Consider the following 13,050-nt stretch of genomic DNA (forward strand, 5'->3'; position numbering starts at 1 on the left):
CTCTGGATTCTCCTGCCTGCTTCAGTCCCTGTTGCCTCTCTCCCCGTAATGGCCTGGGGGAAAACACACACACACACACACACACACACACACACACACACACACACACACAGCAAAACTGAAAAATTCTTCTCTTGGGGAACACACACACACCCCTCAGAGCAAAACTGAAGAATTCTCCCGTTGGAAACCAGAAGATTCATTTTACAGGGCAGTTCCCCATACAAGATGTTAGATGTGGGTGTTGTGAGCATTACTGTTCCTCCTTTAAGCCCTCAAGTTTCCAGAATGTTTTCCTTGTAGTCTAGGAGGCTGGACTTTAGGGAAAAGCACATGAACAGGTCTTCTGTGATTGTCATTAACTAGGCTTCCTGCAAACTTGGGATAATCTCAGTGCTTCTGGCCTCCAGCTACATAAGCCTTCAAGCAGACCTGTTTCTTTTCTCTTATTTATTTATTTATTTATTTATATTTTGTGTATTTATTTATTTATTTATTTATATTTTGTGTATTTATTTATTTTGCTATTGTGGTTATCACTGGGGCTCCATGCCTCTATGGTTCCACCCAACACTTCCAACTTGGTGTGTTTATTTGTTTGTGAGAGAAAGAGAGATATAGAAAGGGAGAGAAAGACAGCGAGGAGACACACCACAGCACTGCCTGCCACTTGTGAAGCTTTCCCGGTGCAGGTGTTCCTAGTGTGTGTTGACTGAGGACTCAAACCCGGATCTTCGTTCACAGTAAAGTGTGTCATCTGCTGGGAGAACTATCTCCATCCCTTTTATTTTATTTTTTTTAAGTTCGTCGCTTGGACCAGTGTATCCTGGCCCCTTCTCCGCTAGGGTGCACACAGAAGATGGGCAAGTTCTAATAGTATATTGCACTTGCGCTGGGCTAAGAGCAAAGCAACCTAGAGACTCCTGCTAACCTGGTCTCTGCCTTATTCCCTCGGGGTAAATGAAATCGGTAATTCTTTTTTCTTTTTCTTTTTTTTTTTTTTTTACTATTTCTTTATTTATTATTGGATAGAGACAGAGAGAAATTGAGAGTGAAGGGGGAGATAGAAAGGGAGAAAGAGAGAGAGAGAGACCTGTAGCCCTGCTTCACTACTCATGAAGCTTTCCCCCTGCAGGTGGGGACCAGGGGCTTGAACCTGGGTCCTTGCACACTGTGATGTGTGTGCTTAACCAGGTGTGCCACCTCCTGGCACCTCTTTTTTCTTTTTAATATTTATTTATTCCCTTTTGTTGTCCTTGTTGTTTTATTGTTGTTATTGATGTTGTTGTCGTTGGATAGGACAGAGAGAAATGGAGAGAGGAGGGGAAGACAGAGAGGGGGAGAGAAAGACAGACACCTGCAGACCTGCTTCAACGCCTGTGAAGCGACTCCCCTGCAGGTGGGGAGCCGGGGACTGGAACCAGAATCCTTACACTGGTCCCTGCGCTTTGCGCCACCTGCACTTAACCCGATGTGCTACCGCCTGACTCCCCCTCAGTAAGCTTTTTCATTTCAGCACTGGGTAAAGAGTTTACTGAATGTTTTCTATATACCAGGCATTTTGCTTACATCTTATTTAATCGTGTGTGTGTGTGTGTGTGTGTGTGTGTGTGTGTGTGTGTGTGGTGGGGATGGGCCTGAGGTCACTGCTCTTCAAGCCAGGAAACGGCCGAGAGAGACAGCTTGACCTAAGTAGCACTGCTGTTATGTGCCTGAGCTCCAGTCACAAGGGAGTTGCTTCACACTTGCTGGCTTCATGTCCCCTAGCTGAGTGACGGTGAGCCAGGTTGAGCTCATTGGATAAGGAGCCTGAACTCCCCCAGTATTTGCGGGCAGATGGAGGAGAGAGGCAGCTTGCAGGCCGACAGCGGTTACCTCTGGCCCTGCCGGTCCAGTGGCGTGCAGTCGAGGGGGTCACTGAGGACTCATGGAGAGCCTCCACTCAAGATTGGATGGTGACCTACCCTCCTTCTAACACAAGGAAAAGCCGTTAAAAGTGGATGTGGCGGGTGTTCCGGGAGGTGGCCCAGTGAAAAAGCTTTGGACTCTCAAGCATGAGGTCCCGAGTTCGATCCCTGGCAGCACATGTGCCAGAGTGACTCTGGTTCTTTCCGTCTCTTCCTGTCTTTTTCATAAATAAATAAAATCTTTAAAAAAAAAAGTGGATGTGGTGGTAGAGGGGTCAGTAACTTCTTGGGGTCAGATTTCAACAGTGCTTATCTAAGAACAATTAATCCCTAGTAGATTAAATGGCTTGGAACTTGTAACTAACTGTAGGGGGAGCTCAGTTGTTATATATACAGAACTTGCTGGACTTTTAAAGCTGTCTTCTCTCAGAGTCAGGAAGAAAGCACTGATTACATTTCTCATCTAAAATCGCTATTTTGGGGGTCAGGTGGTAGCCCACCTGACTAAGCACACACATTAAAATCATTATTTTGGTACCTTGCCTCCAAAGAATTCTTGATTTAAGTCAAGAAAAAAAATTTTCCCCTGCTACTTCTGTGCTTTATTCAAACCTTAGAAGGAATGCTTAGAAATCTGATCCCCTGGGAGTAGCACAGTGGGTTAAGCACACGTGGCGCAAAGTGCAAGGACCAGCAATAAGGATCCTGATTTGAGTCCCCGACTCCCCACCTGCAGGGGTGTCACTTCACAGGCAGTGAAGCAGGTCTGCAGGTGTCTGTCTTTCTCTCCCTTTCTCTGTCTTCCCCATCTCTCTCCATTTCTCTCTGTCCTAACAATGATGACATCAACAACAATAACAACTACAACAATAATGAAAAACAACAAGGGCAACAAAAAAGAAAATAAATATATATAAAGAAAGAGATCTGATCCCCTTAATTTCAGTTAGGGAAGAAATTTAGTACATAAGACTGAGTTCAGGGGCTGGGTGGTGGCACGCCCAGTTAAACGCAAGGGTCCACACAAGGATCCAGCTTGGAGCCCCTGCTACTCACCTCCAGGGGGCACCCTTCGCAAGTGGTGAAGCAGGTCTGCAGGTGTCTTGTCTTTCTCTTTCCTTCTCTATCCCCCCCTCCTCTCTCAATTTCTCTCTGATCTATTCAGTAAAATGGAAAAAATGGCCACCAGGAGCAGTGGATTTGTAGTGCCGGCATTGAACCCACTAAGCACCTTGGAGGCAAAAAAAAAAAAAAAAAAAAAGAATGAGTTCACATGAAGAAGATATCTTTGCCACAAAACATCCATGCCTGCCAGTCTCTGTGCTAAGGGGCTGGGCGTATAACAAACACAACTGTGTCACATGAAGTGGGAGGCCAGTTTGTTTTTGTGCGCCATCCAGAAAAGACTTTTCCTTAAATTTACATTTCATGTGATTTTTATCCTTTCCTAAACTTAATTGTTTTCTTCCTTTCAGCATTTCTGGCAAGGAGTCCATTATCGCTGGGCCTTTTTTATGGCCAGTGGTCCTTATCTAGACGACATCGCAAAGCTGGTGGATGAGGGAAAGGTAGGTGTGGCCCATTGTGTTACTAGGCTGCCCCTGGAAGTCTTGGGACTGGGCCGTGAGGCGCTCTCGAGAGGGGCAGCTGGCCAGCATATCTGCTGTCTTCTGTTGCCAAGGTGAACTGATACATTTTGGGTTCTATCCCCATGGGGAATTATACACAACTGCCACATCGAAAAAAGAACTTAGACGATCATGGTTTACAGATGATGAGACAGAGAGGTACATGATTTTCCTGAAGACATCTGGTTAGAGGTAGACAAAGCTGGAATGTTTTAGCTGGGCTGCCAATGTTTTGATAGTGATTCTGCAAAGAAGGCACTGTGAAGACAGTCTTCCCACAGGTAGAGACACACATAACATAACTGCTTTGGGGGCTTCTTTAGTTTGAAAGAATTGGACTTCCAGATGGACAGAGACTGCGGACTCTAAACTTATCAGAGCTAGGTTATGAGCATTTCCCCACACCTCCTGTTTCTGGGCTAGTGTTATAAAATTAAGGGAAAAAGAGGGGCCAGGCAGTGGCGCACTGGGCTAACTACACGAAGTATTGAGTTCAAGGACCCGCGCAAGGATCCAGATTCAAGTCCCCGCGCCCCACCTGCAGGGGAGAAGCTTCACAAGCAGTGAAGCAGGTCTGCAAGTGTCTGTCTTTCTCTCTCCCTCTCTATCTCCCACTCCTCTCAGTTTCTCTCTGTCCTAGCCAATAAAATGAGAAAAATGGCTTCCAGGAGCAGTGGATTCATTCTTCAGTGATAACCCTGAAGACAAAAAGAAAAGAAAAGAAAAAAGAGATACATGTGCTTGAGAGTGTTTGTGGGTAGGACATGGTGTGGACTTTGGTGAGAATTTTGCTGGGGTCATTGGTTGGTTTTTCTGACTGCTGCTGTTTGTCCCACAGTGGGCTTTGCGGAGCCGAGACTACTTGTTGTTTGGTCATCCCCGTCTTGGGTCTCAAAGTTCACTCAGGGTTGGTGGGGCTGAGTCTCCTTGACCGCGGCTTGCCTCTTTGAGTTCTCACATAGTCTTCACTGTCCTGATATTCCATTTCTGGAAGAAGTACTGAACGAGCAAAGCCTACTCTGGAGTTGGTGTTTGTGATTTTATTGAGAGTACATGGAGCTGGGTGGGGGTGGAGAGCCCTGGAACATGGCATGAGGTGATGAAGAAAATGACTGAGGGGAAACTTTTGAGGGATTTGCTGGGAGAAAGGGGCCAGGACTCACAGCGGCCCACTCTTGGTCTCGTGCTTCTCCCTGCCCACCGTCCACTGCTTGAGGCTGACGGGAGTTCAGCTCAAGCTGGCATGCCTTGCCATCTCACAGTAGGCAGCTAAGAGGCTGGAGTAGGGCCGGCAGACTGTTGTCTAATTTCTTTGGTCTCAAGTTTATGTGCCTTTCTTTGGGTCTCTAGGTCCTGATGCACATGGGGGCTTAGCCAGGGCCTAGCCTCTCTGTAGGGTTCTTTCCACACCCCATGGCTGAGCTTATTCTGCTGAGAGTAGGAAGAAATGAAGTAGCATCAGACAGCTTGCTTGTTGCTCCACGTGGTGCATCATGTGGCTGGAACCCCACGAGCAGAGAGGTCCCTGTCCCCCGGGATACACCACACGGGTGGAACCCCACGAGCAGAGAGGTCCCTGTCCCCCCGGGATACACCACACGGGTGGAATCCCACTAGCAGAGAGGTCCATGTCCCCCCGGGATACACCACACGGGTGGAACCCCACGAGCAGAGAGGTCCCTGTCCCCCCGGGATACACCACACGGTGTATTAGCATGTCCACTTGCCTGTGATTGCTTTTTTGTGCTCAAAACATCATGACTCTCTCTCTCTCTCTCTACTTGGATATTACTATTTATGCAACTGAGAAGATAAATGACTTATGCATAGCTAACCATTAAATGTGGCAGATCACCAAGAGGATGGCTTAAAGAGAACACTAGAAATGTGAAGGTGCCCTTGAAGTGTTCTCAAACTAGTGTGGGGGTTTGTTCCTTTTACCTTTGACTCTCCTCTCTCTTGACCAGTCTTCCCTTCCCTTCCCTTCCCTTCCCTTCCCTTCCCTTCCCTTCCCTTCCCTTCCCTTCCCTTCCCTTCCCTTCCCTTCCCTTCCTCTTTCTTTTTATCTTTTTTTTCCCCCGGAAGATTGCTCATCTGGCTATGGTTGTGCCAGAGATTGAACTTGGGGCCTCTGAGGCTTACAAGTGAGCTCTCTCTCTCTCTCTCTCTCTCTCCCCAGCCCCACTCACCAGGCCTTTTTGAGTTCAGGTGTCATTTCTGACAGTGAAGGGAATATGGCAATTGATACATGGCCCTGAGTGCCAGGAATAGCTCAGCTCTTTCTGTGCCTCTTTGCTCTGGGTGGGAGGGCCATGGCCTACCTACACTGGGAAACTGCAGTGGATAAGAACATCGCTACGCACATATTAGGTAGTTAGTGGGATTTGTTAAGTGGATGAGGACACTGAAATTTTTTTTTAAATGATTTTTATTAGTGATTACCAGACCATAAGATAATAGGGACACACTTCTACAGCACGCCCACCACCAAAGATCTATGCCCCCAGCCCCTCCAACAGTAACTCCATAGCCCTCTGCATAGTGCTCCCAAGGTCATAGATATGGTCATAGATATGGGTTGCTCCCAAGGTCATGGATATGGGTATACACACACACACACACATCTTTTTTTAAAGTCCATGTGTTTCTGTTCTTTACATTTTGCCTATGAGTGAAATTCTCCCATAGTTGTCCTTTGCTAAGCACAATCACTGTCAGTTCCATTCATTTTGTCCCAAAGGACACAATCTAGGTCTTTTTTTCTTTGCCTCCAGGGTTATTGTAGGGGCTCAGTGCCTGCACCATGAATCCACTGCTCCTGGAGGCCATTTTTTTCCTTTTGTTGCCCTGGTTGTTTTATCATGGTAGTTATTATTATCACTGTTATAAATGTCATTATTGTTGGATAGGACAGAGAGAAATGGAGAGAGGAGGGGAAGACAGAGGGGGAGAGAAAGACAGACACTGCAGACCTGCTTCACCGCCTGTGAAGTGACTCCCCTGCAGGTAGGGAACCGGGGGCTCGAACTGGGATCCTTACCCCGGTCCTTGTGCTTTGTGCCACGTGCGCTTAACCTGCTATGCCACCACCCGACCCCCAATATAGTTTTTTTTTTAGCTGCAGAGTAATACTCCATTGAGTATATGCCTCACAACTTCTTTATTTCTTTTTTGTATTTGTAAGACTCCAATGAGTGATTTTTATTCCATTGCTAAAGGCTGCCCCCCCACCAACTTCCAACTTCATCTAAGTAAGTATTTCTCATAGGATTCCCACACACACATACTTAGTTTAAACTTTTAACCAGGAAAATAAAAAGGCACATACCAGAGACGCACATGGGCCATTACATCAAGGAAGGCTGACCCCATGTAGAAGCTGATGCCTGTCTTTATTTACTTCTGAGGCCCAACCATCGTCATATTACATGGCGGGACCCGTCTTCCTCAAGTGGCAGAGTAGGCTGACCCAGCCTCTCTTCAGAGAGCGGGCAGTCTTTACCGTTTATAGTGAGGGCAAGGGCCTGGAGAGGCCCACAGGAGGGCTCATTCGGACCTTTCTGATGGAAGTGACCAGTGATGGTGAAGAGAGGGACCTCTTAGAGGTCTAGTCCCATAGTGTGTGTGTGTGTGTGTCCAAGTCCTCCTTGGCCAGGACTCCATGACGAGATGGCCTGGCACTGGCCAAAATGACCATCACTAAATGAGCTGGTCTCTTGCCCCTTTCCAGTTTTTTATAGCTCCTTCTCTGACAAACTTCAACTCTCTCCCTGTTGTTAAGGCCGTGTGGGCCATTGTCATAGCCAAGCTAGTATTAGATTTATGGAGTCCAGCCTTGAGGTAGGAAGGAAGGAAATCTGAGTTTTTAATGGGGTCTAAGTTAGCCTCGAGTCTTCTGCACTTGTTTTAAAATAAAGGTCGTCTGGGACAACAATTAGGACATTGAAATTCTTCCAAGCTGTGGCTGAGTGCTTCATGAATCCGTATTACAGATCCCTTTACTAATTAATGGTGGTACAGTAGTTGTGTATTTGATAGTGAAGCTATGAATCAAAATTGTCTATCCTCAAAAAAAAAATCTCTTAAGTTTTCAAGTAGGACATTGCATTGGATCGACCTTCTCGTGGTGCATCCCGTGAGTACCCATTCATTGGGGAAACTGACGATCCTTCCTAGCCGACTGAATCCACATAGATCCCAGTCACTTTCAAAGCCAGCAACAAGCAGCTCCGGAAGAAGGGCAAATGCTAGAAGAATAATGTTCAAAATCTAAAAGGCTGGACATTTTCACAGCATCTCATCTTCCTTTGACTCCTTCTCCTAGGCACTGGGGCTCTCCTGCTTTCTGCAGCTCTGCTGAAGGGAGTTAAGGCACATGCAGGAGACGCTTCAGTTTCCCACCCGACACTAGAATGAGCTCTTCCGTCCACAGGCACTCCTGCCAACTCAAATCTCCTGCATGTGTGTGGGACGAGAGTGGGTACTGAGCCACCAACTTGGTCACAGGACTGCCCGTGCCTGCGGACTATAGCAGTGTCATCACATACATGGCCCCCCGCTCCCCGACTAACCTTTCTCTCCCCGCTCTGGATTTGCACTCTGATCCCTTTGCCGGTAACAAACAAGCTTCCTGGGCCTGATGTGAAGCCGTTGGGAGATAGTGCTTCATTATTCAGTTAATCTTCCTTCACTGTCACACACTCGGACAACAGTGGCATTTGCCTGCCTGCTCACTGAAAGCCCCCTTCTTTCATTGTCACCTCGGGGAAGAGCTGAATGACTCATTATGCCAGAGTCAGCCCTCGGGTTATTTGCCACAATAGGGCTTGAGCTGCGAGATTAAAGCATGTGGGTCACTGCGGGCTGCCTGTGTCATCAGTTCAGCATCTGCGACTCAGGTCAGAGCTCTGAAGTGGATGGAGCTAGAGCAAACCACCCTCCCGTGTCATTCTGGAGTCCAGCAAGTGGACTCATGGCTTCTTGGTGACTGCTGTTACAGCTACGATATCAAGCTGGCTTTTCATGTCGGGACAGATCCAGGATCTTTTTTTAAATTTATTTTAATATTTATTTATTCCCTTTTGTTGCTCTTGTTTTACTGTTGTCATTATTGTTGTTGTTACTGATGTGGTTATTGTTAGATAGGACAGAGAGAAATGGAAAGAGGAGCAGAAGACAGAGAGGAGGAGAGAAAGACAGACACCTTCAGACCTGCTTCACCACCTGTGAAGCGACTCCTCAGCAGGTGGGGAGCCGGGTGTCGAACCAGGATACTTAATGCCGGTCCTTGTGCTTTGCGCCATGTGCACTTAACGCACTGCGCTGCCGCCCAACTCCCCGGATCCAGGATCTTGCCCTTGTGTGATACTTGTCTAGTTTTTATTGCCTTTTATTTATTTTTTAATTATCTTTATTTACTGGATAGAGACAGCCAAAAAAAAAAGAGAGAGAGAGAGGGGAAGGGAGTCTGTATGTAGAGAGAGACAGAGAGACACCTGCAGACCTGCTTCACCAGTTGCAAAGCTTCCCCCTGCAGGTGGGGACCAGGAGCTTAAACCCGGATCTTTGTGCACTGTAACGTTTATGCTCGCCCAAGTGTGCCGGCACCTGGACCCTTGTTTACTTACTTTAAATATTTAATTACAAAGAGAAATTGGGGGGGGGGCGAGACAGGGAGAGAAAGGGACTCACCTGCAGCACTGCTTCACCATTTGTCAAGCCTCTCCCCCCCCCCCCCGCAGGTGGGAACTGGAGACTTGAACCCAGGTCCTTGTGCATGGTAACGTGTGTTCAGCCAGGTGCGCCACCACCCGGCCCTACTACTGTTGTGTAAAGAGGCGGGCACATTGACTGACAAGGAGAGATGGGAGACACCAAGCACTGCTCCCAGTGCCGGGTTTAGCCACTGGTTGGTGTCTAGTGCTCAGTGACAGGTGACGATATTTTCACTTGGTCTGTCTGTCTCCCAAGTGCCTGTTGGCGTAGTTGCTCTGGGTTAGCACCTGGCACACAGAGGCCACTTCGTTTCTGTGAAATGAGAGTGTGTGTGTTATTTAAATCAGGACTGAACAAAAGACTACAGTAATTCCAGGCTAGTGTGCAAAAAAGTGCAGCTGGGATGCTTATTTTAATTGCATTATTGGCTGAGTGGTGGCCCTCTGGTAGCGCACACATGATATCATGTGTGAGGACCCAGGTTCAAGCCCCTGGTCCCCACCTGCAGCGAGGAAGCTTCGTCACATAGATAGGAACATAGATAGACACCGATCTTTTGGGGAAAAAAAACCCTGGAGTTTTTACCACACACAGCAGACCTGGACTCTCAGTTGTCACAAGCAGGCTGAGAAGAGGTCTACACGGGCTGCCAACGCAGTTTGAGGAGAGGACACACTGTGCACGGTGTGTGTGTGTGTGTGTGTGTGTGTGTGTGTGTGTGTAAGAGTAAGGGTAACTGGACCAGAACTGGATGGGGAAGGTAGTAGAATTCACAGTCATGAGACCCAGATGAACGAAGTTCAGACAGTAACAGGTAGGCCACATTAATAATGCACAGAGTCCGAAGGAGGCTGATTGGGATGGTGGTAGCCTTGGAGCTTCAGATCTGGGTAGGACAGTGTCTTGCTCACCATCGAGCAGAAGTAAGACTGAGTGGAGTCGGGCTGTTGACGGCAGATGCATCGAGTAAGGCAGGAGCTGCAGACAGAAGGGGCTATAGCAGTCACGGCCTGGGGCTGAGGCTCCGACCCATGTGCAGGGAACAGCTGAAAGACAAGGGCCTTGAAGGACGCTGCGAAGAAACTAACTACAGACGCCATCTGCCTTGCCAGACACGGGCTGTCTGATCTACCAGTCACCCTCTTCTTGTGTTTTGCAGATTCAGCCCGTTATTGAGAAAACCTTTCCATTTTCTAAAGTTCCAGAAGCCTTCCTGAAGGTAGAAAGGGGACATGCACGAGGAAAGACCGTCATCAACGTCGTATGAATAAACAGTCAATTTGGTGATGGTTGGCTCTCTCGAGTGACTGACTGCCTGGAGACCCCAGACGTGTCTCTCGCCGCCCTTCTTCAGACCAGATGGCGCATTCTGTAATACCATATAAGCCAACGCCATTTGGTCAGAAAAGCCTGAACTGAGCAGAGTGGTTGTACAGCCTCTCACTCTGTCTCTCTTCACATCACCCAGCCCTCCCTGCCTGCCGCCTAGTGCACCCTGCCCTCTGAAGGGCTCCAAGCACCAGGAACGGGTGGCCCGGCAATGGCGCGCATAGTCCTAAGCGCAAGGACCCGTGCAGTGATCTGGGTTCAAGCCCCTGGATCCTCACCTGCTGGGGGAAGAAGCTTCATTCATGGTGAAGCAGGTCTGCAGGTATCTTTCTCTCCTTTTCTACCGTCCTTACCCCCTTTTTTAATTTCTCTCTGTCCTGTCAAGTTAAAAAAAATAGAAAGAAAAAAAGCCATGGAACAAATGGCCACCAGGTGGCCTACATTGTGGCTACATAGTGCTGGCACCCAGCCCCAATAATAATAATTGCCCTGGTGGCAATTTAAAAAAGTAAGAGTTAAAACATGATGAATGCCTATGCTGGGGCCTGTCAGCAGCTGCCTTTTTGTTTTCCCTCACCAGGCTGACAAGTTATAGTGACACTTTTTTTTCTTCCTAGTAGTCAAGCTCAGTTTTATTACCTGAATGTTTATAAAGAACTGAAACTTCCAGCAGATGGATGGCACGTGATACTATCATATAAAGTGAGCTCCTTCTGCCAGGGGTGGGGGGGGTGAGATTCATCACTGAGTACTTTTCCAAATGGCCATGGTCTTATTTTGATTTCTCTACTGTGATACGGGCTTTATATCCTGCGGAGTTCTAAATCTCGTAGAGTCGTTTATGAAAGCCCAGACATCGAACATGTTTTTGGAAGACTCTGTCTGTGGAGACTACAGTCACTCCAAAGGCCCCAGAGTTCCCTAATCTGCCTGCAGCCACTCAGCCAATCACAGCAGACCACTCTGCTTCACTCCTTCACCCAAGGTCCATGTCTGCTTCCTGTTAGCCCTTGATGAAGAACCTGCTTGCTGTCAGTCAGTTTCTACACGGTTTGTTCTGCTAAACGCTCCTTTGGCAGTGTGCCTGGGGACTTTTTTGAATTGCTGGTCTCACGAATACAGATTGATTTCAAGTGAAAGAAAAAAAAATTTTTTTTTTCCTAGTTGCAATACAGCCAACTTTGACTTCCATCTGACCAGTCTCAGCTCTTAGTGAGGGTTGGTAAAACTCTCCACGGGACCTTAACTTCCCTCTGAGCTATTCTCAGAAAAGCAGTGTGTGCCTGTCACCACCGAGTCTGGAAAGAGCAAGTCAGGAAACCTTTCCCTGCCACTACCAGCAATCCAGGCTCCTCCTAACTAGGAGACATTCTGCTTCTGACCTGCCAGCAGGCTCTCGCTCAAGTGTTAGAAAGGCTGTTGAAGGGACACTATCAGATTTCATCCATACAGTTAATCAGAAACAAGTTTATTGAAAGGAAGAACTCAACACAGGCTTCTGTAGAATGTTTTACCTCTCCATACACTAAAAGGTATGCCCAGAGGCCCGCAGTCATAGCTCTACACCTTAGGACGAGACAGGCATGTTGGCCGTGCTGGCCGTGTGCAAATGTCATTGTTAAATAAATGATATATTACTCTGATGACCATAGCTGCCTACCAGACTCTGGAGAGCCAGAGAGGGCCAACACTTTGGAATTAGAAAAACACTGAGCCAGGTGAGAGGACAAGGTTTGTTCTTCCTGTGACAAGAGCACCAATGTTCAGTGACAAAGACAAGGACAAAAGCCCCCGCCCACACCCACCAAGGGAGGCAACATATCGAATAATGCTCATCAGTTTTGTTCAAAACTAGAGTGCAGTTAGAACCGCACCCCGCGGGCCAGTGTAACGGCAGCAGAACAGGATCGAGATTCCTTGCCGTGTTTGAGGGTTTTCAGCGATAAGATTTGGCCAACAAGCATCATCCCCTAAGGCTTTCCCCCCTTCATTTTCTTGAGATAATTCTGGCATTCCTCGTGAGCCTTCTTCTAGACCTCTCATTTCCGCTCCCAGAAGACACCACGTGGGACTGCACAGTCCCGAAACTGAAGCTCCCCAGCCAACGGCTTTCAGCATTTCAGACCAGGCAGCTTGGCTGTCTGCAGGTCTCAGACCCATAGGAGGCTGGGATGGGCTAGGAAGGCCCGACTTTAGCAAAGGGTCGTACAGTGCTGCTTCAGAACTAGCTATAGTGAGTGAAAGGGGCTCATAAATCAGGTCAAGGCACTACTGGCCTGGCAGCTTCTCTAAGAACCTCCGGGACTTTCCTGGGCAGACACTGCGTGCGTGAGTCAAGACAATCGAGGTGCCACTGCTCGTGATAGCAGACATGGACACGAACTTGTACAACTTACTGTTTTAATCTTAACCAACAGGAAACAGCCTTTCCATTGATACTTACTCAGTTCTTTCAATCACGTCTAAATATG

The 13,050-nt window shown here is 47.8% G+C and overlaps 2 protein-coding genes across 3 annotated transcripts in view; one reads left to right on the top strand and one right to left on the bottom strand.

Annotated features, from left to right (window-relative positions):
- RTN4IP1 (reticulon 4 interacting protein 1) overlaps window positions 1-10,537 on the top strand; it is a 38,295-nt gene extending 27,758 nt beyond the window's left edge. For both annotated transcript variants that reach the window (XM_007523923.3, XM_060190689.1), the window contains exons 8-9: window positions 3,383-3,475; window positions 10,410-10,537. In XM_007523923.3, coding sequence (XP_007523985.1) covers window positions 3,383-3,475; window positions 10,410-10,517 — 201 coding nt within the window. In that variant the 3' untranslated portion in view covers window positions 10,518-10,537. The remainder of the gene's footprint in view (window positions 1-3,382; window positions 3,476-10,409) is intronic.
- CRYBG1 (crystallin beta-gamma domain containing 1) overlaps window positions 9,629-13,050 on the bottom strand; it is a 149,220-nt gene continuing 145,798 nt past the window's right edge. The window contains exon 21 of the mRNA XM_060190680.1: window positions 9,629-10,463. Coding sequence (XP_060046663.1) covers window positions 10,444-10,463 — 20 coding nt within the window. The 3' untranslated portion in view covers window positions 9,629-10,443. The remainder of the gene's footprint in view (window positions 10,464-13,050) is intronic.

The sequence above is a fragment of the Erinaceus europaeus genome, chromosome 4 (assembly GCF_950295315.1).
Source record: "Erinaceus europaeus chromosome 4, mEriEur2.1, whole genome shotgun sequence".
In the NCBI taxonomy this organism is placed as follows: Eukaryota; Metazoa; Chordata; class Mammalia; order Eulipotyphla; family Erinaceidae; genus Erinaceus; species Erinaceus europaeus.